Genomic DNA, 23,965 nt, shown 5'->3' on the forward strand with positions numbered 1-23,965 from the left:
TGTGCATGTGTGGACATATGGAGGCACGTGTGTGAGCACATTTTATATGTTAGTCAGTTTACAGTAATTTATCTTCAGGCCGGTCTTTGTTATGTGTGTGTGTGTGTGTGTGTGTCCGTGTCTGTGCAAGCAAGCCTGGACTAGCCAGGATTTTTGGTTTTGGCTCACATTTGTATTTGTGTGTATACTGTACAACACTCTCAGACACACACACACACACACACACACACACACACACACACACACATGTATTTATGCATACGTACAACATGAGTCTATGCAATATGTTAGTGGTGTGCATGAGGAACTCTGTGTGTGTGTGTGTGTGAGAGAGAGAGAGAGAGAGAACGAGAGAGAGACATTCCTCCACGTCCTGAGCTTCTCCTCTCCCCCCAGGTGGAGTGGCTTCCTGCTGTGCTCCATCGCCATGCTGCTGGTCATCTTCCCCATGTTCACCTTCCCCAAGAAGCTGCCGCCGCGCCACAAGAAGAAGAAGAAGAAGAAAAAGCTCAGCGCCGCCGACGACGTGTCCAGCGACGACGAGGTCATGAAGGAGAAGTCCAACAGCAAGGGCCAGACCGTCACCTCCTCCATGGGCTTCGGCAAGGACATCAAAGGTATGTCCGACGCACTGGCCTCACACAGCCCTCCCCTGTGTGTGTGAGTGTGTGTGTGTGTGTGTGTGTGTGTGTGTCTTCACTCTTCACTACAGATTTAACTCAGTTTGCTCAGTCGTTTTCTCATTAACCTATTTGGCAGATGGTTTTGAAGTTCTAATGTTCTTCTGACGTTCTTACCCAAAGCAATGTCAGTACTGAAAATGATATCAGCAAAGAGATAAACAACAGCAGTAGTAGCTGAAATAGCCATAACTGAGTGATTTTTAATTTTTTAATTCATAATGGAGAGGATTCAATATGAAATCAGAGGGAGAGTTGCTGTAATCCACACTGACTCAGACGTGTGGGAGATTAGTACTGCAGACAATGCCGGTCCATCTGAGAGCAGACTGAGGGGGATCCCCAGTGAAGTTCAAAGGGGGCTGCCGAGGCTTGAAGATGAAACGGTTTGTCGGCACGTGCCGGACTCATGTAACCGGCTCTCGTCCTGACTGCGCATCAAACGGAACCCGCCCTCGCCGGGGAGAGGAACGTCCGTGATTAATAGCAGTCATATTGTTCCTCTGCGCGGCGCGAGTCTGCTTTTAGCCTAAATGAGGTCCCCGGAGAACACCTACACAACTCATTAGAGCGCTCTCTTGCTGCTGCTGAGCTAGACGAGATCCACACACTCACACACGCATGTACACACACACACAGACACACACACACACTCTTGTATGAGAAAAGGCATGCGCAAAGGCTGTGAAGATTGAATTAAAGGAGAGATAGTTGTGAAAGAATGCCGATTACATAAGGCACATGGGCCTCCATATGTAAGATATAGGGATTGTGCTTGAAAGAATCTGCTGCAGCACTTCAGAGTAGATGTGTGTGTGTTGTGTGTGTGTGCATCTGTGTGAGTGTGTGTTTAAAGTCTTGTATTTTAAAAATACATGCTCTGTATGAATTAAACAGAGGATGGTGCTGTCAAAATGCAGTTGCTTATTTCGAGTGTGAATAACAAATGTGTGATCTAATGAGTGTCTGAGCTTTATATATATATATATGTGTGTGTACTGTATGTGTGTGTGTGTGTGTGTGTGTGTGTGTGTGAGAGAGAGGGGAAGAGCCCTACATGGCCTCAAGTGTGTGATAGTTCTCCCTTCCTCTTAATTGCATGCACCCCTTCGCTGTTGACTTCTGTCAGGTGGCTTCTCTGCTCTCACAATAAGAGGCCCTCTGTGCGTGAAACTGACTTTCAACAGGTTGGTAGGCAGACAGACAGACAGATGGACGGACGTCTGTTTATTCCGAGGGAAATTTAGGAACACTGCAAGAACAAATGAATCCGAACAAAATGATTGTTGTTGACATAACACGCCGGATGATGATTATTATTAAACACTTTGTCTTTGGGGCCTCTCTGCTCACCACACCCGCATTAGGTTTTTAATAACAGCGTGTAGAGCCATCCATTATTCCCTCATTAGAAAATGTTGAAAAATGATTTTGAGGCGTTTTACGCTCATCATCATTTAACCATCTGCCTTTTGCTCCCGAGCAGGCCGACATTAGCATTCGCATTTCCCCTGGAATGGAACGCGCCAATTACCGCTTTAATTATTATGATCCCATTTCGCAAACGCTTCACGCTCGTGGTGAACAGGTGCCGTGGCGAATGTCTACGCTTTAACCAGATTAGCCGAATTAGACTTGCGGGAATCCGGGGGGGGGGGGCCTCGGAGACCCCGGCGTTCCGAGGAAGTGGCCCGTGAATGTGGTCCGGCGAGGAACTGTCTCCTCCATTAGTTCCGCTTAATCCGCACTCGGAACGCGCGGTCCCAGTGCCTGCAGGCTCTTGCCCCTGCAGCTCACTGTGCTCAAGCCCCATGCACCATCTCCTCAGTCCAACACGCTGTGGGCTACTCAGTGCATGCTACCAAAGGCATACAGATCCCTGGCAAGTGTCCGTGGCTACTCAAGCACACCTCACTCTTAAGCCTGAACAGGCTCAGTGAGTTATATAGCGTTTTGAATTATTTAAAAGGTAACCTTGGCAAGGTGTGTTCCGCCTGATTTAGCACCTGTCTGATAAGACACACTAAGATGTGTTATGCGCCCTAAATGATGTGTGCCTGGTGTCTCGCCCAGGTGTATTAGATAAGGGTTTCCTATGAACTCGGCAGGAAGTCCGGTATCTGGGATGGGAGTTAGGCCACCCCAATGACCCCCTGCTGTAGCGTACCACCAGTGCTTAAACCCATCGCTGCGCCATGTGGAGTAACCCAGTTCCACTTTCCCTTTTAAATATCTGGGTTAGTGAGATTAGCACACACAACAGAGGCCCAGTGTCTCCGATCCCCCGACTTTAGAGCGCGCTCTCTCTCCGCTCGGCGTTCCGTTCCTCAGACCCTGGGCTAATTAAACTCTCAAAGCACATAATCCTGTTCCTTTTTCTTCCCGCCCCCGGGCTTTTTGGGACGATTTCCCACTTTTTTTCTTTTTTTTTTTCCCTTTTTCTCTCCGGGCCGGGAGGGAGGCTGCCGTGCGTAACGTGACAAGTCACAGGTCCAGGAGCAAGTGAAAGGCTGATTACGGGCGGATTAGCATTCCTGAACAATGGCACAGCGTTGCAGTGCGCGCCGAGCTACGGTTAGGGGCAATGCTGGCGGAGGTGGCAGGAGAGTCCTTAGCGTGGTTCTCGAGTCGAGTTTGAGGAACACACACACACACACACACACACACACACACACACACACACACACACACACACACACAAAGTTGGGAAACCAGAGCCACCAGGGAACCAGAGCTTAACCATTTCAGGACTTTCATTTTAAGAAGCGTGGTTTGCTGTTGGCCTGTGGTGTATTCAGTACCCAAAGCTGGCAAGTCTCTGTCTAGATTGCAATGTTGCAAGTCTGTGTCTTGCACCTTCTAGACCCTACACTTAGTCCACCAAGATTAAACATACTATGTTTAGACTGTTGTTGCACCTTGGTAAGACAACGTGAGCAAACTTTGAGAATGTTTCTCTCATAAACTTTATTTTTACCATTCTCTGATTATCTTAGGGCTTGCGTGCTGAAATTTTGCCGTGTTAAAAAGACAGTTTAATCAAATGTGACTGAATGCCCTTCATTTTCTGCCTCATTTCAGTCAGTGCCAGTCAAAACAACTCATTTCTAACAGACTCTCTCGTCTCTCAGCGGGTGTACTTGCGTGTTTGTTTGTCTGTCTGGGGCAATGTGATGGACAGGCCTGGCGATGGAGCAGTCGCCGGGTGACCCCCTGGTGTGACGAATGTCCCCTGGCCAGCTCCCAGGGCCCGCTCGCCCTCTGCTGCCGTGGCATGTTGCTGTGGTCAGTGTGATGGGGGGACACACTCACTCACGTGGACTTTCTTCTTGTGTGTGTGTGTGTGTGTGTGTGTGTGTGTGTGTGTGGTCACTCTATAGACATGCCCAAGGCGGCCGTGCGGATCCTGAGCAACATGACGTTCCTGTTTGTCAGCCTGTCCTACACGGCCGAGAGCGCCATCGTCACTGCCTTCATCACCTTCATCCCCAAGTTCATCGAGTCGCAGTTCGGCATCCCCGCATCCAGCGCCAGCATCTACACCGGTAAGACGCCGTGCTCTGGGACCGCTTGTTTATGGAAACGTTAAAAACACATTATTTTCTCCCTGTCTCCATCTCAATCCATTTCACTATCTCAGGTTATCTTTAGCTTCTTATGTCTTCTCTTCAGTCTTCTGTCTATTCAGAGTTGTTTTCTCTGCACTCTGTTCCTCTATGCTCTGTGTGTGTATTGTGTGTATGTCTCTTACTGTACATCCCCCCTCTCTTTTTTCCTTCTGCTGCATCTTCCTCTTCTTCCCCTCTCTTCCTCCCCTCCCCTCTCCTCTTCCTCCCCTCTCCTTTTTTTTGCTCTCACATCTCTGGCGTCTCATTGGCAATCATTTTTCTCACTACCTGCCATCTGTTTCAAACTCTCAAACGCACACACACACACACACACACACCACTCTCTCTTGTTCTCTCACCCTTGCTCTCTTTCTGTCTTTCACACACTCACACACACACACACACACCTCCACCATATTTTTACACATGCAATCAGACTGACATCAGCAAATCAGCTGAGAGCCATGTCACACACACACACACACACACACACACACACACACACACACACACACACACATACACACATACACACACTCGCACACAGAAGCAGGCATAATTTAGCACAAAGACATTTCTGAGGGAAGACATTTCTGTTTTCGTAGCTGCCCATCTTGCCCTCAGGCACGTGATGAGGGCCACAGACATGTAGGAACAGCTCCAGATCTCCATCTCTGCCCCCACCCTACCTGCACCTCTATGCATTTATGTGTGCAGCAAAGACCCCTTCATGCTTCTCAGTGCACAGCCAACTAGTAACACCCTCTCCACGAGTTCTGGCCTCAGATCTGACAGAGCTAGACCTGGGTCTCCATCCTGCTTGGATCGGGGTTGGCTTCAGTCCACATGTCCTTGTGCTTTATGGACTGAAGAACAGAGCTGGAGTGAGTTTAACACACCATACGTACGCTCTGTCCAGTCCTCGTCAAGGAGGAGCCCCTTTTTGGGGCGGGTGTGGAGACTGATTCGGTGCAGCCTTGTCTTAGTTGGGGGCGGACATGGACTTTCTTCTTCCAGGGGGGAGGGGGAAGCTGTCCTCTTAGGTGCTGATAGCTGGATTGGCGGTCACCACCGCATGCTTCAAAGTCCATCCGATCTGCACCGGTGTCCTTCCATAGAGTAGCTTTGTTTAGATCGGGCCTGATTCTGACCCGGGTGCAGTTCTGCCTTACCTGGGCCTGATCTGGGCCAGACTCCGGGGCCGCTAGCCAGGTCAGAGCAGGAGGCCATGCCGGGCAGTAAGTGCTGCACTCTGGACGTTCCCCTGAGACCCGCGCAGGCCTGTAAGAATAGCCGCAGCGGACTCTCTGTGCCCTTCAGTCCGTTAGCATCCTGTCACAACACGGTGGTGGATACATGATACACTATCCTTACGATTGTCCACACACACACACACACACACACACACACACACACACACACACACACACACACACACACACACACACACACACACACACACACACACACACACACACACACACACACACACACACCATTGCATTATGGAAACGCACCACAATCTGCAGTAAAGGATGACTAGCACTCACTGCATCAATGTGACCATATTGCCAACCAGCAGGCCACAGACTCAGCGGTGCGGGCTGCTTCCTCAGCCCTGTTGCCAAGGATACTGCCAGAGAGAGACAATTTGGTTGTATGGTTACCGTGACTACTCCACACGCGCACGACATGGATGTCTTGCTTAAGTGGAGTGACACACACACAAGGACATCCGCTGCTTATTGATGCTCTGAGATGACTGGACTGGCAGTCCATGGCCAGCACCCTTGCAGTGTACTCTAATAGATTACAGTACATCCGGTGTAGTCATCTAGACCAAATTGGTAAAAAGGCCTTGGAGAGGTTGCTGTGAAGGTGAACCCTCTCACTTCGTCATAAAACATAGACCTTCCACACACAACTCCAGGACACAAAGCTCCCTGCATTTCAGCAAATCACTAATGAGAAATATTCGAGACCTATCAGCGTGTTCTTAACAATTGCATGCCTCTACTGCTTCTCTGAGTCATAGTGGTAATGGTAAATTTAACAGGCAATAATGACAGACTATGTTCACCTTGATGGGTTTTAAGACAATTATAAATCAGGCACATACACAAAGACTCTGATTCAGAGTTAATAGGTCCTTCCTCTCTAGCCGTGGCAGCACACTGACTTTGCTGGGTTTGCTGGCTTTCCATCCGAAGGTACATTTCTAATACAGATGTTTACATGTTTTAACTAGCTCAGCTTCACTCATTGAGGACTGCTGCAGTAGATCATCTGCTGAATGGAAACAAAGCGGGCCAATGTGTTGTCTGGGGTTGACATCTACATCTACATCCCCCTTCATCCCAACACACATACTTTCATCTGATATGAGTCTCATGAAGGCTCCCCTGAGAGATAATAAGAGAGCGAGAAAGAGAAAAGAGAGAGAGAGAGAAGAGGTAGAAAGAGAGGGAGGGAGAGAGAGGGGAGACAGGGAGTCATTGACACGGAACAAGGATCTCAGGACAAAAGTAGGTACATTTAAATATGCATCTGTACATTATAGAGAAACCATGCATACATAATGAGACCAAAGAAGCTGCCAAAACAACAACAACAACAACAGCAACAACAAGCATGGTGGCTGCTGAGAGAACAAGAGAGAGAGAGAGCAAAAGAGAGAGCAGAAGCAAGATGGTGGAGAGAGAGGGAGAGAATGAGTGTGAGAATGAGAAAGAGAGGCAGAGAATGAGTGTGAGAGAGAGAGAGAGAGAGGCTACTGTAGCTGTCAGCCAGCGCTGCTCATTAGTGCCCATCCTGATGATGAGACGTGACGTGACGTGACCCGGCGTGATGTGCTGTAGCAGGCTGTCTGCTTACCGCCCGCCCTCCTCCCCGTCCCCCTCCACCCCGCGCCGCTGCCAGCTGGCCCTGTTGTCCAGCGCCAGTCCCTCTGATGTGGCCGAGTGCGGCGTGGCCATGCTGTCTGCACAACCTCTTCTTTCAGTCTTTCCCCCCACACACTCCACTCCCCCCAACTGGCTCTGCAACACATCTACCCAGTGAGCTCTGCTCATCAAAGCTCATGCCCTGCTGTGGTGGTTTTGAGTCACTGAGTTGCCTGGCTGTTGTTGTTGTTGTTGCTGTTGATGTTGTTGATGTTGTCCTTTCCTACATACCTCCAACCACTGGTTGTTGGGTGGTTGTTGTTGTGTGGTTGATGTCCTCCTTGACTCCCTCCAATCTTCTCCAACCCCATGGCTCGCCACAGCCTTTCCAGGGAGTCCTGCTTGGCAGCGTGGAGCCCCATTGCGTGACTCTCTGCATTGTGTGCAGCCTGTCTGTCTGTCTCTCTGACCCCCCTCCCTCATTTCCCAGCAGCCTTTGCTGTCAGGCCCCCAGTAGCGTCAGGACGCTGGGGAGAGAGTCAGGGAGAGGAGAGTGGGATGAGTGACCACACTCACGCTTGGACTCAGACGGGACATCTTTAAGCTGCTCCTCCAACAGAGGCCCTCTCTCTCTCTCTCTCTCTCTCTCTCCCTCCTTCCTTCTCTCTCCACAGCCATTTCCTGCGGCATTCCTTGTTGTTTTCTCCTATCCTGGTGTTTTCTTGTCCTCACCCCACGTCTTTCCTGTTTTTCCTCTTTTCCCCCCTTCACTGTGTTTGCATCTGTGTGCACTATTGCTTTTCTTCTCTTTTCCTCTCTTAGTCTTTCCTCCACCTTTCTTTCTTTCTTTCTCTCCACTCACTTTCTCTCTCTATCTCTCTCTCTCCCTCTCCCTCTTTCTCCAGTCTTTCTTTTTGGCGTGATGCACAGGAGGGGACTCGAGTACGGAACTCTCTTTCTTCCCCCCCCCCTCTCTCACACTCTCGTTATGCATGTTCACACATTCGCACGTCTAAATTTAACTCGAGGATGTGCAGTGGTGCTCTCACAGTTTACAAAGGCTTGTTAATGTATTCCTTCTTTTTTTTTTTTTTTACCTGGATTCTCCTCCCGTTTGCCCAGCCAGGCTTTTGAGAACATGTGCTCTTAATCCTGAGTGAGCTTTTAACGCCCCAGAGCAGATGCGTTTTGGAGATGATCAGAAGCTTTAAGGCAGTCTGGTGCTTGCTGATGCGCGGACAGCTCTGTTTGATGCCCGTGCTGAATCGCATATAGGGAAGGGGGATCTAGCCAACAGCTTACGTGTGTGCAGATTTGGCGTAGATCATGCAGTTTCATTAAATGCAATTTAATTCAGTTTCTGGCTGTGTTCAAATGCGGTCATCACAGTCATCAATGCAATGTCATGTGTACGATTCTTGTGCTTTCTAGTTGGTCATTAACTCCAGTCTATCAGGTGCCCAGTGTTACTCATGCTGTTACTTACTGAGGGGTATCTCAGATGGCAGTGGATGTCTATGTGGATGGGGCCAGCTGTGGCCCAGTTGTGGCCCAGTTGTGGTATGGAGTCGGCCTCTCGAGGCTTGTGTCTGCTGGCTGGCGCAGGGCTTTGGCTGTGTAAGGGCGTGCGGCGGAACGACTATCTCATAACTGAAGATGTAATGCGATGCTATTGCGCTGTCTCTCAGCTGGCCGTCACCAGAGACGGTCACAGCCACGAGCTTCCATCTGTGGTATCAGATGAGCCGTTCTGAAACGAGGAAATGTCAGAGAGGCCGGGCTCCTATTGGTTGCCGTGTGTCCTGGCCCCCTTTGGGCCACCGTTTTTTGATTGGCTGCTTTGTGTCTCGGCCCCTTCAGGGCAGAGGTTTGATTGGCTGGCATGCACTCTGCGCATGTCCAGTGGATTTGCACGGCACCGGCTGGCACGCCTTTGACATTTAAATCCAGCGAAATTAGCTGCAGCAGCGGGCGGCTAGCACGTGTGTGGGCCCTGTTTGAGGCGGTCGCCACTCCATGCCAGCGCGGTAGCGGTGCCAAGCCACTCTCTCTCTCTTTCTCTTTCACTCTCTTCCGTCTCCTCTCTGTCACGCTACTGCCAACTCTCTCTCTCTCTTTCACTCTCTCTCTCTCTCTCTCTCTCTCTCTCTCTCTTTCTTTCTTTCTTTCCGTTAGCCGCAGTAGCCTAATCCCCTCGACAGGCTGTCCTTACAGCTCATTTGCCCCCGGAGCCCGGAGAGTCCTGGCAGTGGCCGAGCCAATGTCAGTGTGTTTCCCTTCGCCTGGGTGAAAGCCTTGTGGACTTTAGTGAAAGAGGCTGGCATCTCGCTCGGCCCAGTCACGCAGCAGCTGAAAGGAAGGGGCGCGTTCAATAGAGCCGGTGTCTGTGCATGACCACAGGCAGACCCAGACGCCGGAGACTCTGAGGGTACTCAAGGGAGGGAGCAGGATGTTCCTTGTTGAGATATCGGTCTGCAGACGGTGCACTGTGCATGTGACGCAGATGTCATCTCGCAACAGAATGTCAGTCAGATCAGAATTTTTTGTTGACCACAACATTTTGTTGAGTCCACAACAGCAGAACATAATATGCTATATACTGTACATACGTCTCTTTGAAATAAGGAGATGCTGAAAATAAGCATAATGACACTGCATGCGCACGTTTTGTCCTCCACTCAGAAGTGCTGTATACAGTCCTCCACTCAGAGTTAGTGCTTCAGGGTCAGGATTTGGGAAAGCACATCTGTGTAAGTGGAGGCAGGGAGGGTTCAGGGGTCAACATGGGGAGCCGTGGAGTTGCTCACTCAGACTCTGAGTTTAATCGTTTTTTGTACGCGATCTGAAGAAGGCCATAAAGGCCGAAACGTTACCGCTTTATTAAAAAACTGACTTGTAACTCGGAGTGTGCGGCATCTCTCTCTCTCTCTCTCTCTAACTAAACTTTAAGCCTAGTTGCCTGCGCCGCGACTTTGGTGTGCGTCTGCACCTCTCCTTCCCACTCAGACAGAAGGAACACAAGCTGAAGTAAAAAAACAAGACGCGGTGAACTGGAATCTGTTCCCTCCGCTGGTTTAAACGTCTCTGACACACACCGGCCTCGTCCCGGTGCTTTTTTCCTTGAGAGACGCTTCTCTTGTGTGGGCTGCTCGAGAGTGTGTCCCTGCTCTCGTCCACTCGTCTGCACACCGCGTTCCCTTCTTCCCTTCTTCCATCGCTTTGCTTCGCTTCGCAGCAGCAGCGGATCCCCAGAGTGGCCCGCCTACTGGTCTGAGTCAGGACTCTCCGACGAGCTCGTCAACGGCGGAACGGCCTGATTGTGTCTGTCAGGGGGGAACGACATCACTTCCTGTCAGAGCAAAGCGGGGGGGGGGGGGGGGGGGAGTTGATGCGTTGACGCGTGAGTAAGCGCGGTGTAATGGGCGCTGCCATCGCCAGTCTCTTCACCAGCTCGCCCTGTGGACACATCAGACACAGTTTCACTCCACTCAGGGGAGATCACTGTCGCTCTCGCTCTCTCACTATCTCTCCCTCGCTCTCTCCATCTTTCATCTCTCCTTTCCTTACAGGTGTGTTGCTTTGATTCTGCGTAGTGCCTAATATCGCTTCCTGTTGTGCTCCCTCTCTCTCTCTCTCTCTGTCTGTCTGTTTTTCTCTTCCTCTGTCTCTCTTTCTCTGTGTGTGTTGTTGTGTGTATGTGTTACACATACAAATATATCCGTGCAAACACTCTCTCTCCCCCTCCCCCACTCAAATACACACCCTCACAGTCTCACTCTTTCAATTGAAATTCAAATTGATATGAGTCACACTGCCGTGAATGTTTATATGCACGCCGCACAGCCAGGCTAATTAGTTCAGCCATTTAGTGGAGGAGGAAGTTGACTTTTAATGCAGACCTATTGAACACACATAGAAAACATAAACAGATATGGAGGGAATTGATCAGTGAGTAAGTAAGGAAGTAAGTAAGTAAGTAAGTATTTAATTATACAGCGCATGCATCAGTGTTAGTTATCTGACAATATGGAGACATCCTACTCTAGGCCTACTTTAACAGAACTGAATAAATTCGGACTCTGACGAAGATGTAGTAAGCATCCAGTAAGTCACTTATGGCTGTGCAGTGTGCACCTATGTATTAAGACTTAAAAATACTACTTATCTTGTAAGCTGATCATTGAGCTTGGTACACTGATATGACTGAATATGTGTCTCTTGTCTCACCCCTGTTTCAATCTAATGTATCTTTAGGCTCCCATGATGGTATTGACTGATTATTTGTCTGTCTCTTCATCTCTCTCTCTCTCTCTCTCTCTCTCTCTCTCTCTCTCTCTCTCTCTCTCTGTCCACCTGTCCGTAGGCGTGATCATTGTGCCCAGTGCCGGTGTGGGCATCGTGCTGGGCGGCTACATCATTAAGAAGCTGAAGCTGGGCGCGCGGGAGTCGGCCAAGCTGGCCATGATCTGCAGCGGCGTGTCCCTGCTCTGCTTCTCCACGCTGTTCATCGTGGGCTGCGAGAGCATCAACCTGGGCGGCATCAACATCCCCTACACCACAGGGTACGTGCCTGGCACGCGAGGCCGTCTATCTACGTCTGCTGTCTGTCTCTCTGTCTGTCTCTGCCATATCTGTCTGTCCGTCTGTCTGTCTGTCTGTCAGTATTTCTGCCAACTAGTTTGTACAATGTCTGCTTGCTTGACTGGTGGCTGTCTGTCTGGTGGTGATGTATTCACTGACCCATACTGCCAAATGAAATCCTCTGTCCATCTGTCTGTCTGTCCGTCAGACGGACTGGCCAACTCTCTCTCTCTCTCTCTCTCTCTCTCTCTCTCTCTCTCTCTTTCTCTCTGTCTCTCTCTCTGTCCATCCATCTGTCAGTCTGTGTCTGTGTGCCAGTATGTCTGGCTCTTTGTCTGTGTTTATCAGTATCTACAGTACGTATTGATCTGCCCGTCTTGCTGTCCATCTACCCATAAACCTTTACAAACCTCTCCCCCCTGCAGCACATGTCTGTTTAGCCATCGGTATTAGCGCTCCTCCTGTTTGCTCATTTAGCAGTAATGCACTGCTGCCTGGTGCTGGTGCACAAAAGCTGGCCCAGACTAGACTGTGTGGCGCTCCGTACCCCGGGGGCATGACTACTGCTGCTGCTGCTGCTCTGGCAGGGTTCTAAATCACTCCGACACACACAGCCACCTTGTGCTCCGCTAAATGTGTGTAAATATCCCATACATGTGCAGCCTGGTCTTGGCCTGGTCTTGTGTGTGCTGTGCTGTGTGGGGCGTGTTCATTCAGTGAGGCCCATTCAGCGCCTGCAGTCCTGGGGCTGTGGAGATGGCAAAGCTCCCCCCTCTCTCTCTCTCTCTCTCTCTCTCTCTCTCTCCACACACACCACAAGGCAGCCCATTGTGGGCGATTTGACTCGGCTCACTGTGGCTCTGGTATGAGCCGTGAGCCACTGCTGCTGCTGGGAAGGCACTGCACTGCGCCCGCCCGCCTCCCGGGTGGAGAAGGGGTGTTTGTACAAGACATAACAGGAAACTGAGAGGGGCCTCGCATGAAAGACCCAAAGGGGGGAAGAGGGTTTGTGTGTGGCAGGGGGGGGAGGGGTGGTCAGCGTCTAACTCATTTGTGGAATGTTAACAGTGGACCCGGTGCACTGTAACGTACGGTGGTGTGCTGCTTCTCAGAGCCCTGCGATTTGGCCTCCTGTCCTGACCCCCTTACCCATGGCGTTCCCAGGTCGCGTCGTCCCGTTTCTCAAGGTGGCACAGCTTGCCACGGGGGTCACGGTTTGTTTAGGCTGAACTCAGGGTCGCGCCCAGAAAGAAGACAGTCAGTAGGCTCGGAGAAAGTCTGCTTTGTCTAAAGACGAAGTCTATTTCAGGTGCTGACACAGATGGCTGCTTTTGGACTCTCACGTCTCATGCAACATCTGGTGCGATTAAACCAGCGATGCCCGTGAAGACGATACTTTTAGCCATTAATGAGGGTTTTTTTTTTAAGTGTTCTCTTGTCAGCAGGTGTCGGAGGCTGTTGTGCCACATACTGAGCGCCGTGACAGAAAGGGGCAGAAATGACCAGAAGTGAGTTTAGAAAAACAACACAAAAAAACCCAACAACTCTGAGAGCAGCTTTTTAATGAGCGCGCGGACGGAGGACTCGGTGCTAATGAAGACGTGGTGTCCAGGAGACGAGCCCGGGCGCAATCAGAGGCGACGCTAGCGACGCTAATTAGCTCGAGTGGGAAATGTCACGGGGGAAGAAACGCGATGGCAGATTTAACCCGCCTAGACGGCACCCAGTGCCAGATGGGAGACAGTGACGGCGTCAGGGGTTAGTTTAGCCGCACAGAAATCATTATCTCATCATTCGGCTCCTCAGGAAAGGTGTGTCTCCTTCTGTGTGTGTGTGTGTGTGTGTGTGTGTGTGTGTGTGTTTATCTGTTTATGTTTGGGTGGGGACCCTCTGTAGCTAATTTTAAAACAACTCGACTTGATCTATTGTGTCTTAGTAGCATATACAGAGACCCCTTGCTGGTAAGGTATACATATATAGCATAATCCATACGCAGCTGAGATGACTGGAAGTGCAGGTCTTTCCTGGTGTCCATCCCGCAGTCCCTGCTGGCCTTTGTGGGTCGTTGTGGAGCGGTGCCGATGGGTTCATCCTCCTCAGCGTGGGCCGGCGGTGGCCGGTGTGGACGGGTCCGTTGTTCTGTCTGGGGCCGGGCCGGCGCTGAGTCAGCAGGAGGCACAGTTGACTGCGTCGTGTTGACAGGAGAGAGGAGCTGGCTTTGGCCTCCTCCTGGTTCCCACCACATTCTCTTGGGCTGTGTACTCAGGGTGTCTTTCTGCTCTCTCTCTCTCTTTCACTCTCTCTCTCTCTCTGTCCCTCTCTTTCTCTCTGTCTATCTCTCTCTCTCTCTCTCTTCTGTTTCCCCTTCTCCAATTGTCTTACAGTACTTGCCATCACTGACTTCCTCTGGGTGTGTTTGTGTCTGTCAATGACTGACGTGACTTAATCCACATGGATTCAAAGGTTACGATTTGAGGCCTTAGACATGGCAAAGACTTTGATATTGTTGGGACAATGTGCAAGGGATTCCCCCTGGTCTTTCCATTATTAAAGGAAGAGGAAGGCTTGAAAAAAACAACTCTTTTTCCCTTTGAAAGGGCAAAGGGTGTCCCTCTTCACAATTTAATGGATATTTTTCAAAGCCTGGGAATAGTTTCAAAGTTGAGCATTGTGTACTTTTTGGACAACACAGGTATAAGCCTGTTTTTTTGTAGTTCACTATCAACCATTTCACTTTCTTTCTCTCTACCTGTCTCTCTTGCTGATGTGCTATTGGATCTTTGCATGTTTTACTGTATATTGGAGAAGTTGCAAAAAAAGTTGCAGACGCTAATCTGAAGTGCTCAGATTAGCATCTGCTAAATGAACAGGAAAGCTTTGGGAGAGCACAAACTTCCACAAAGGCCAAATGTCAAAGCCAAATCTCAAAGAGCTTACAGTAAGAAGTGGACATTTTTGGGATTCGGCCTGTGATTTGGACCACCCTCAAAATTGAATGGCCCATACTAGACACCTTCACCAATGGTCATGAAAATTTGACTAGTAGTTTTTTTGCATAATCTTGCTGACACACAGACAATTGAACCATAATTTCCTGGACAGAGGTTAAAAAAGGGAAATCTAGTGTCTTTAACAGCACCCCCTTGTCTTCCCCTCTCTCCAGGCCTACGCTCACCATGACGCACAGGAACCTGACGGGGAGCTGTAACGTGAACTGCGGCTGTAAGATCCACGAGTACGCCCCCGTGTGCGGCTCCGACGGGATCACCTACTTCAACCCCTGCCTGGCCGGCTGCAGCACCGTGGGCAACGACAGCACCGGGGTGAGTGCATGCGCAACAACCCGCCTCGGACTGGACAGGAACTGGACACACACACACACACACACACACACACAGCTGACTATGTCATGACTCCCCTCCTTTTTCCCGCAACATTCCCCACAGCTATTTATGAAGGGCGTCTTTCTCTCTTTCTTTCTCTCTCCCCCTCTCCCTTCTCTCTCTCCTTCTCTATCCCTTCTTCTCTAACTGTGTCACTTTATCATTGTTGGCTTCCTTTGGGTGACTTGTGAATGTAAAGTATCTTGAATTGTGTTTCATAAAACCAACATGACAATGGCATAATACTGGCGTGGACAATGTCATATGATGCCATAAATAATTATAAGTGTCCAGTTGCTGTAACAGTATATCACCATGATCAATACCGATTGTATCAGATACCATCAAAACCCATAAAGGCATGTGCATATCATATCACATTTAGTAATAATGATATGATATAGCATTAGCATTGATATAGATAGATAGATAGATAGATATAGATAGATATGGCATACATATGATGATAGCTAGATGGCATAGATATGATGCTAGATAGATGCCATAGACATGATGATGAATAGATAGCATAGATGTGATGATAGCATGATATTGTCAAATCAGTGGGCATCAGTGGTCATGATGTGCATGACATCTGCTATAACATTTGTGGGTTAGAGGAGAGTGCCAAGTACCCTCACCCCCACACACAGCTTCCTGGGCAGGCCATGGTCACAGGAGGGTGGCACCAGGAAGGGATGGGCTCATAGTTTGAGTGTGGGGAACATGAGTTCATTTGAGGTAACGTTAGAAACTAGCACCTTGGTGCGGCTAAGACTCAGCTCTGTCCGGATGGAGAGAGCCGCTGTGCTACTAAAGGTTTCATACTTACTGTCAACTGACCAGCTGACCCCCTGACCCTCATTAAAAATGGGACTTGTTTTTAATGGCATTTACATCAAGTACATGCTAAAGTGCAAACTTTAAGGACAAACATCAAGTACACACTAAATATTCAATTCAGCTATAATATACTTGCTAGTCCTCACCTCTTTTAAGCTTCAGCTGAAGGAGTGTGTTGTGCGTGTCCCTGTAACGGACAAATGTCCCAGCATTCCTCCTCTTCATAGACTTACTGGCTGCTTCCTGTTTCAGAAGGAAGTTCCATTTGATGAAGGTATGCGATGCTATATAATGAGTGAAGGCGTTGTCTTGTGTTCTCCTTTTGTCTGCTTGCCAGTATTTGTTTCACTTCCTGGAAACGGTGCCGAACATCTGCACCATGGAATTTGGCCCTTATTTACGCAACCTTACACTTAAAACAAACTGATTATCCGATACCTTTGGCCTATATGTGCCGCACAGCAGCGGTCATTGTGCTTTATTGTGTAAGCGTGTTGACCCCCTGCGGTGTCCCCCGACTGTGCAGGCATGCATCCCGCCGGCCCCGAGAGCCGCTTGTGTGCTCGGCCGCGTGTAAAGACAACACTTCCCACCCGCTCGCGGAGAAAAGAAAATAGCGGATCGCGTATTAGAACATTTCCAGTTCAGCGCACTCTCGGTTCCGCTGGGCTCCGTTCCGTTTCTGTTCGTTCGGGTTCCATCCACTCCAGTCCGCCCGGGCGCTTTTTGACTGATGGGTTCTCCTGAGGTCGCAGCCCTTGTTGCCTCCCCGCGTGCGGAGATTGCGCGGATAATCCTCCTCCAGCCTATTGTGTGACCCGCTCTGGCCCCTGCTTTGTCAGATCCACCGTTAATATGTTTTGAATGCAATGCAGGAACAAGCTCGCCGTCTCACCCCCATAAAGCGACCTGGCCAGGAAACTGGCACAAAGACTGCGAAGGAAATGCTTGTAATCTGCAGCAGAAACTAGATAAGGGACGGACAGGCAAAAAAAGAGTGTTTTCTCAATGACTCGGGTGTGACCCTTTGCACATTCCTTTCCAGATAGCAACCAGAAGAAACAGTGTTTGATCGCTTTGTGGGGCGTGTTTGTTGCTTTTGGATAAGTTTGCAAGGCTTTTCCAGCAATACAGTGTCGGCAACCAAGTTGTCGCATGAAGTATTGTTTCTGCCCCTGAGAAAAGCTTGTTGTTTTTCCACCTCGCTTACAGTGAACCCTGAAGATTGCTGCTGCAGTGCAGTAAAACAAAGCTGTCCACACTCGTCTCATGGTGAAATGTGATCGATTATCTGTGATCGGCTATCTGTGTCTGAAATGTTCACATTTTCAGTGTGCAGTCATGTTTAAACTTGTTTTCTTGTGTGTGTGTGTGTGTGTGCTCCCCATATGCAGATCCGCAACTACACGGACTGCGCCTGTGTCCAGAGCCGGCAGGTCATCACTCCGCCCTCGGGCGGCCAGGGTCACCAGCTGCAGCTGGTCATCGTCAAGACCTACCTGAACGAGAACGGCTTCGCCCTGTCGGGGAAGTGTGACCGCACCTGCAACACGCTCATCCCCTTCCTCATCTTCCTCTTCATCGTCACCCTCATCACGGCCTGTGCACAGCCCTCCGCCATTATAGTCACCCTCAGGTCAGTCTTAGCGCCTGCGTTATGATTACGTTTGAGTTTACAGTATCTCAGGTATGATAATTAGCTGTGTTTAATCTGTGTTGTGATAGACCATACTAAGTGATAATAGGAGTTCATTTAAACTCACTATTTCTTATAATATATAAAACAATTCCAGACCATATGTCCTTAAGCTATTCTAATCAGTTACTTAATCAGTTGCAGTTTAAACATTGGCTTATATTATGTTCCAAAGCATAAGGGGCTGGTGCTAACAGCTTTCTATGCATATCGACAGATGAATCAGAAAGAATGACTTATTACTATTTAGAAACATTAAACATTAAACATTAAGAGAGCAGGGTTATTTCCATTGTTTCATAGACCTTTGTGTCATGAGACACTGTATAGTAGTATGTTTATGTAAACAGTACTTTAGTGTACAGTACGTGTTTTTGCCGGTGGAAAGATCTCTCTTTGTAGCCGGGTGATTTGAATAGTTTTCTAAATGTCTATGAATGAATACCGTGGTTCTCACTGGATGTTTGTGCTGTCTGTGCTGTAGGTCTGTGGAGGAGCAGGAGAGGCCCTTTGCCCTGGGGATGCAGTTTGTGCTGCTAAGGACTCTGGGTAAGGAAAGCAGATGGTTTTCCCCACACATCACTCAGACCTGCTAGATTCAGTGGACCTTCTCCTGAGCAAGCATGAGGTTTATGTTCAGACAAGGCTGGATACTGCCCCTGGGGTTGTTTTGCTTTGTCCCAACATGATAATGACCCTGCAAACATGCTGTTGTGGGAGCAAATCTCTGCCATGACTTGTCTTAAGTAGTTTGCAAGTGTAGCCTGTCATTACGCTGTGTGTATGAACATGCCTCTATTCCATGAATAAATATATGAAGTGTGCAGTAGGAACTGCACTGTTTATAAGCAAATTGTTTTTCAATAAAAAATGGCACCATCTAGTGGTCACTATCTTGTATTACATACAGACACTAAAGGCTGATTTATGCTTCTGTGTCAAATCAACGGTGCACCCCCATAGGCCCCTCTGCGTCGCTGTGCACCCCCTCCGAGCCCTCCGCCGTTGCTCAACACATGCCTCCAAAATATTCTAACGCAGACCGCAAGGACAGTGATTGGTCGATTCGCCCTGTGTGTGTGTTCGCTTACTGCTTCAAGCAGCCTACTGTAGTTCTGTAGGGAGTAGCAACATGCTAGTTCACTGACGTAAGCGTTGCAAATAAACTCAGACATGTTTTGATTACAATGACGGAGTTTCCCATTTGTCTCTATTTGTCAGTAACACTTTGCAATCAGCACTTCGCCAGCAAGCAGTACTTTGTGGGCAGTTGTGGGAAACTTTGCCTGCCAACATAACATAAACTGGCTGGCAGACACTTCGCAGATAACCTCAGACTTATATTCTGGATACAATACTGTAACTAGGTCATTGGAATGTACCACGTCTGTTTCTCGATACACAAGAAAAGGCCAAATAAATAAGATTAATATTTCAGCATGGCAGTATATATAGAGTTTGCCATTCTGACTGGGGACAAGGCAACGGCATAATCATTGTGTGGAATCGACGGAGAAGCATAAATCATCCTTTAAGATCCAGCTGCTAAGATTGGGAATGCCTTAAAAAATGTAGAAAGGGCTGCAGGCTGTAGCTTGCTTGCTCTTTTTCTCACTGGGGGTACAAAAGTCACTGTGAAATCCCTAAACTGAACACATGTGCAGACTGTTTGAAACAGATGTTCTAATTCTCCTCTTCCCTTTTCATTTCTCCTTTCCTCTGTTTTTACTCCTTCCTCTCCCTCGTTTTCTTTTGCATTTCCTTATGCATTTCCCCTCCTCATTTTGTCCTGTTCTCTATATCTCACTCTTTCCTTTCTACATATGTCTCTCTCTCCCTCTCTCTCTTTCTCTCTCTCTCTCTCACCCTCTCCCTCTCTTTCTCTCTCACGCTCTCTTTCTCTCTCTCTCTCTCTCTTTCCCTCCCTCTCTCTCTCTATGCTCTCTCTTTCTCTCTCTCTCTCTCTCCCTCCCTCTCTCGTCCTCTCACTCTCTCCCTCTCTCCCTCTCTCTCTCCCTCTCTCTCTCCCTCCCTCCCTCCCTCCCTCCCTCTGCTGCAGCCTATATTCCGACCCCTATCTACTTCGGCGCGGTGATCGACACCACGTGCATGCTGTGGCAGCAGGACTGTGGCGTGCACGGCTCGTGCTGGGAGTACGACGTCACCTCCTTCCGCTTCGTCTACTTCGGCCTGGCGGCCAGCCTCAAGTTCGTGGGCTTCGTCTTCATCTTCCTCACCTGGTACTCCATCAAGTACAAGGAGGAGCGGCAGGAGCGCTGGCGCCAGACGCTGCCGCCGCCGCTGGGCACCGTCAGCGACATGATCTGCCACGCCGGCGGGCACAAGAGCCACGCGCGCACCCGCTCCTGCCCCGTGTTCACGCCGCGGCCCGAGGCAGGGGACGCCGCCGCGCACGGCTTGGGTCACCACCTTCATCTTCACCCTCATCATCATCAGCAGCATCAGCAACAGCAGCACTACGCCGCGCCCGGATCACTGCTGGGCTTGGGCCTCCAGCACGGCCATCAAAACAGCTACAGTTGCCCCGGTAACGCGCTCAAAGCAATAACCCCGCCCAACCGCTCGCTGCAGGAAGTCGCCGCCCAAATGTGAGGGGGCAGGCTGCCGCTTTGTCGCACCTCGGAACACTCTCTCTCTCTCACACACACACTCTCTCACACACACACACACACGCAGGCAGCCTATCACACACGGCCGTTTCTGGTTCCCGTCATCCGCCATGTGCCTTCGCGTCGCACTCTCCTCTTCCAAACATGGCCGCCAAATGCTGATTGATTGACTGACAGACAGACAGACAGACAGACAGACAGACATACACACTCACACAGACAGACAGACAGACAGAAACACAGAATCTCCCCTGACCTTAGGAGCAGTCTGGGGCAGAGCGTTTGGTGCCCGTGCTGAAAACGGCTCTCTTTTCTCGTGACTCCTCTCTGTTACAGTGCATATCGTTTGGTGGCCGTAGCCACCAGGAGCGTGTACACCGGGCTAACTTCAGAGATTCTCGTTGGTTTTTTTTTTTTTTTATTATTATTTGCAGTCAAACATGTATATTTAAGGTGCTAAGTTGAGGGGAAGGGGGACACTGTACTTCTACGTCTGTGTGAGGTCTTGTACTGTACATCATGATGACTTATCAAACAGCTGCATTCGAAGCACAAAATTGAATCCTGTACTATGCAAGCTATCATATTCTCCAGTGTTCCTCTGTGCTACTCATAGCCGTACTGTCATAATTCAGCAGCAGTGTACGACAAAAGCGAAAACAACTTTCTCACGTTGAATGTTTCTGGAGGACGGAGGAGATATGATTCGTGTGGATCATAACGTGTGACCTATGTTGCTCGTCAGTCCTTGTTAATGAGTTAAGAGATTTTCGGGCATGAACCCCCCCCCCCCCCAATTCACGGTCCCCTCTCGAATCAGTGCCTCAGAGCTGCACCGGCGCTAATGTGAGTGTGCCAGGCGGCAGCAGCAGCAGCAGACGTGGACAGCCTTCTCCAAGAACCGTACTCTTCGCCAGAGTCACCTCAAGCATTATTCATAAGTGTGGAGTAACCATCTGCTCTGAGGAGGACCTCTCTCTCTCTCTCACACACACACACACACACACACACAGACACAGACACTCATAATTCACACTACATACTGCAATGTCATATGTAGACACTTCTCAGTTTGAGGGTATCTTTGCATTGGAAGGAGCCTAAAGGGTTCTTAGCCCCATTCTAAGAGCCTGGAGTGCAGCCCTGTGTTTGGTGCTGCACCACCCAAAGCCCTCGCTCCACCCTAAGCCCTCGCTCCACCCTACTGCTGCAGGAGAGTCTATCCACACACATTCAGACACACCTGAGTCTGTAGAGGTCTCATTCAAGGAGGACTTAAAAGAAAATGACTGGTGTTTTTTAAAAAATGTGTCACTGAGACTGAGGAACAGCAAACGACAGAGGATGGATGAGCTGAAAGGCCATCTGCACGAGTTGCTCTCGTGGACAGAACAGTGCTCCCACTTCTCCCTGAAGGCAAACATGACCCGGGAGAAGCAACACGTGGGAATGTTAAGTGCATTAACTTCTAATTAGATCGAGGCGAGTTAGATTGGTTCAATTTAAAAAGGAAACCGCTAGATGTTTTCTCCTAATGTTTATTTTGTATGTTGGGTCAGGGAACATGGCCTCTCTATTAACAATATATTCAGATTGTCAGGGCAAACTACTGCAAAAGTCAAAACTGATGCTATAATCTGCAACTGCGTCAGTTGGCTCAGCAATGTATTGGGCTTCAATAATCTTAAACATGTCTGTAGGAGTTGCATATTAGTGCATTCCACATTTAAACTAGTGCAATAAGCATGCATTCAGTAATGCCCCAAAAAATGATTATATACAGAAATATTTTCAACAGAAAATGCACATGTGTAAATAGTGGCTGTGATTTGATGCTACTCTTCTTTCAAGGTGTTCTAGCACCCCCTGCTGACCAAAGGAGATATGAACAGGATGCATCTGACAAACATGTTTTTATTCTGACTTAAGACATCCCTAGGTGCGAAAGATATCAATATCAGTATTAATACTGCTGTATAGGGATAGTAGAGAACTATGGTTTAAAGGTGTGGATTGTAGAAGGTGATCTTTAAATGTGAAAAATATTTTAAAAAATATAAAAATACTTGGCCATTCTTGGGAAGGATACTTTGAAGTGAGATTGTATGAAACTTCTGAGCCATTGGTGTCCAGATCACCCAAAAGATACAAAAAGCAAAAAAGTTTAATATTATATGTGACAATTGTGTTTGGACAAACAGTGTATCCAGCCACACTGTACCTAGTGTGTTTAACAAGATTTGTATTTAAATCCTGTTTCCTAATGCCATAGCAATGTAAATATTTTCAGTAAAGTCTGAAACATTACTGTAGAACTCACATCTAGCTAGATATCTATTTAATTAACCGACTTAATGAATTATAGACAGCAAAATGCTACACAAAAGTAAATCTCACTGGAAACTGCATATTCGTGTTTCTGTGCCTGAATTACCTACAGTATCTATAAAGCAAAAAGTGTTGAAAATCATTTTGGGGAGGAAGGGTTGCCTTTTGCAATGCAGGTGATTGTTTCTTTTTAAACAGGAACTGCATCTAGATCTGTTCTTAGGATTCCAATCTGCTAGACATCTGCAAGACCGTTTTGTCCATCTGTCTAAAATATTTGTTACAAAATTTGGAAACATCTACTGTACCACCATGCCTCCACAATTCATGACGAGAAAGTGACGTTTTTTTAAAAAAATATGTGGATGCTGTGGAGGTGCTGTCATCGTCTTTTGGTGGGGGTGGGAGGGGAAGTTGGGAGCTGATGGGGCTCAATGTGTTTGTTTGAACAACTCGTGACACAGGTGAAGTTGGACATTTATAACAGACAGCTCCATAGCTCTTCTCGCGCGGCTCTACACTCTGCGGTCTCTGTACGTGTTGTGTGAGTAGACACTGTGGGCTGTTCTGGACTCTGATCATGTGGATTATTTCAGGTAGACTGTACAGTAGAGTACTTTTCCCTCCTCTTTCATTTCTATCAATATTTTATGTATTTATTTAATTACGAGCAGATGTATTCAAAAGGTGAAGCTCTTGCTTTGTGTTCCTCAGGAACATAAGTCGATACATCATTTGTGAACGGTTTGTTTACAAAAACCTTGAATACTTGATATTTGTCATTAAAATTAGTAAAAACAAATCTGATGGGTTTCATTTGTGTTTGTTTCCAGTCATGTGTGGCACTGACTATATCAATTTGCTCTGTCTTTTTTCTGTATTTCACAGACATTTATAAGTGATTGAGTTTATTTCCACAAATGAATTAAACACCCCTTACAACACAGGCTATAAAATGCAACACAACCTAGTCTGTTTACTATTGAACGGTATTTAATGGTGTGCCATGTAGAACAGTTTATTGGGACCGTATTTGTTCATTGTCTTGCACAGTATGCTTGAAGTCCTCTTCACACTAACTGCATTCATTTCATATCAATAATTAACAGCTCACTTTACAAGCTGGAACATGGCCAAAGCTGATCTAGAATCAGCAGCCATATACAGTAACTCTACCAGCACACTGTACGTCAGGCAAATTCATTCAATCACAGGTCATGAACACCTTCTGCTCGTGAAGAAATGAAGTCCATAAATTAAAGCCTTTCCTTCATGCCAATAGTTTTCTTGAAGAAAACAGTAGGTTTATGGAACAATTAGGGTTTATCTTTTCC

General features: G+C 48.3%; 1 protein-coding gene across 1 annotated transcript in view; it reads left to right on the forward strand.

The window, feature by feature from the left end:
- The window catches only part of LOC134065736 (solute carrier organic anion transporter family member 5A1), a 54,486-nt gene extending 31,069 nt beyond the window's left edge, over positions 1-23,417 (forward strand). The window contains exons 4-10 of the mRNA XM_062520770.1: positions 397-617; positions 4,061-4,225; positions 11,534-11,732; positions 14,915-15,074; positions 17,372-17,613; positions 18,158-18,222; positions 19,733-23,417. Coding sequence (XP_062376754.1) covers positions 397-617; positions 4,061-4,225; positions 11,534-11,732; positions 14,915-15,074; positions 17,372-17,613; positions 18,158-18,222; positions 19,733-20,286 — 1,606 coding nt within the window. The 3' untranslated portion in view covers positions 20,287-23,417. The remainder of the gene's footprint in view (positions 1-396; positions 618-4,060; positions 4,226-11,533; positions 11,733-14,914; positions 15,075-17,371; positions 17,614-18,157; positions 18,223-19,732) is intronic.
- The last annotated feature ends 548 nt before the right edge of the window (positions 23,418-23,965 follow it).

The sequence above is a fragment of the Sardina pilchardus genome, chromosome 19, assembly GCF_963854185.1.
Source record: "Sardina pilchardus chromosome 19, fSarPil1.1, whole genome shotgun sequence".
Taxonomy (NCBI): domain Eukaryota; kingdom Metazoa; phylum Chordata; class Actinopteri; order Clupeiformes; family Clupeidae; genus Sardina; species Sardina pilchardus.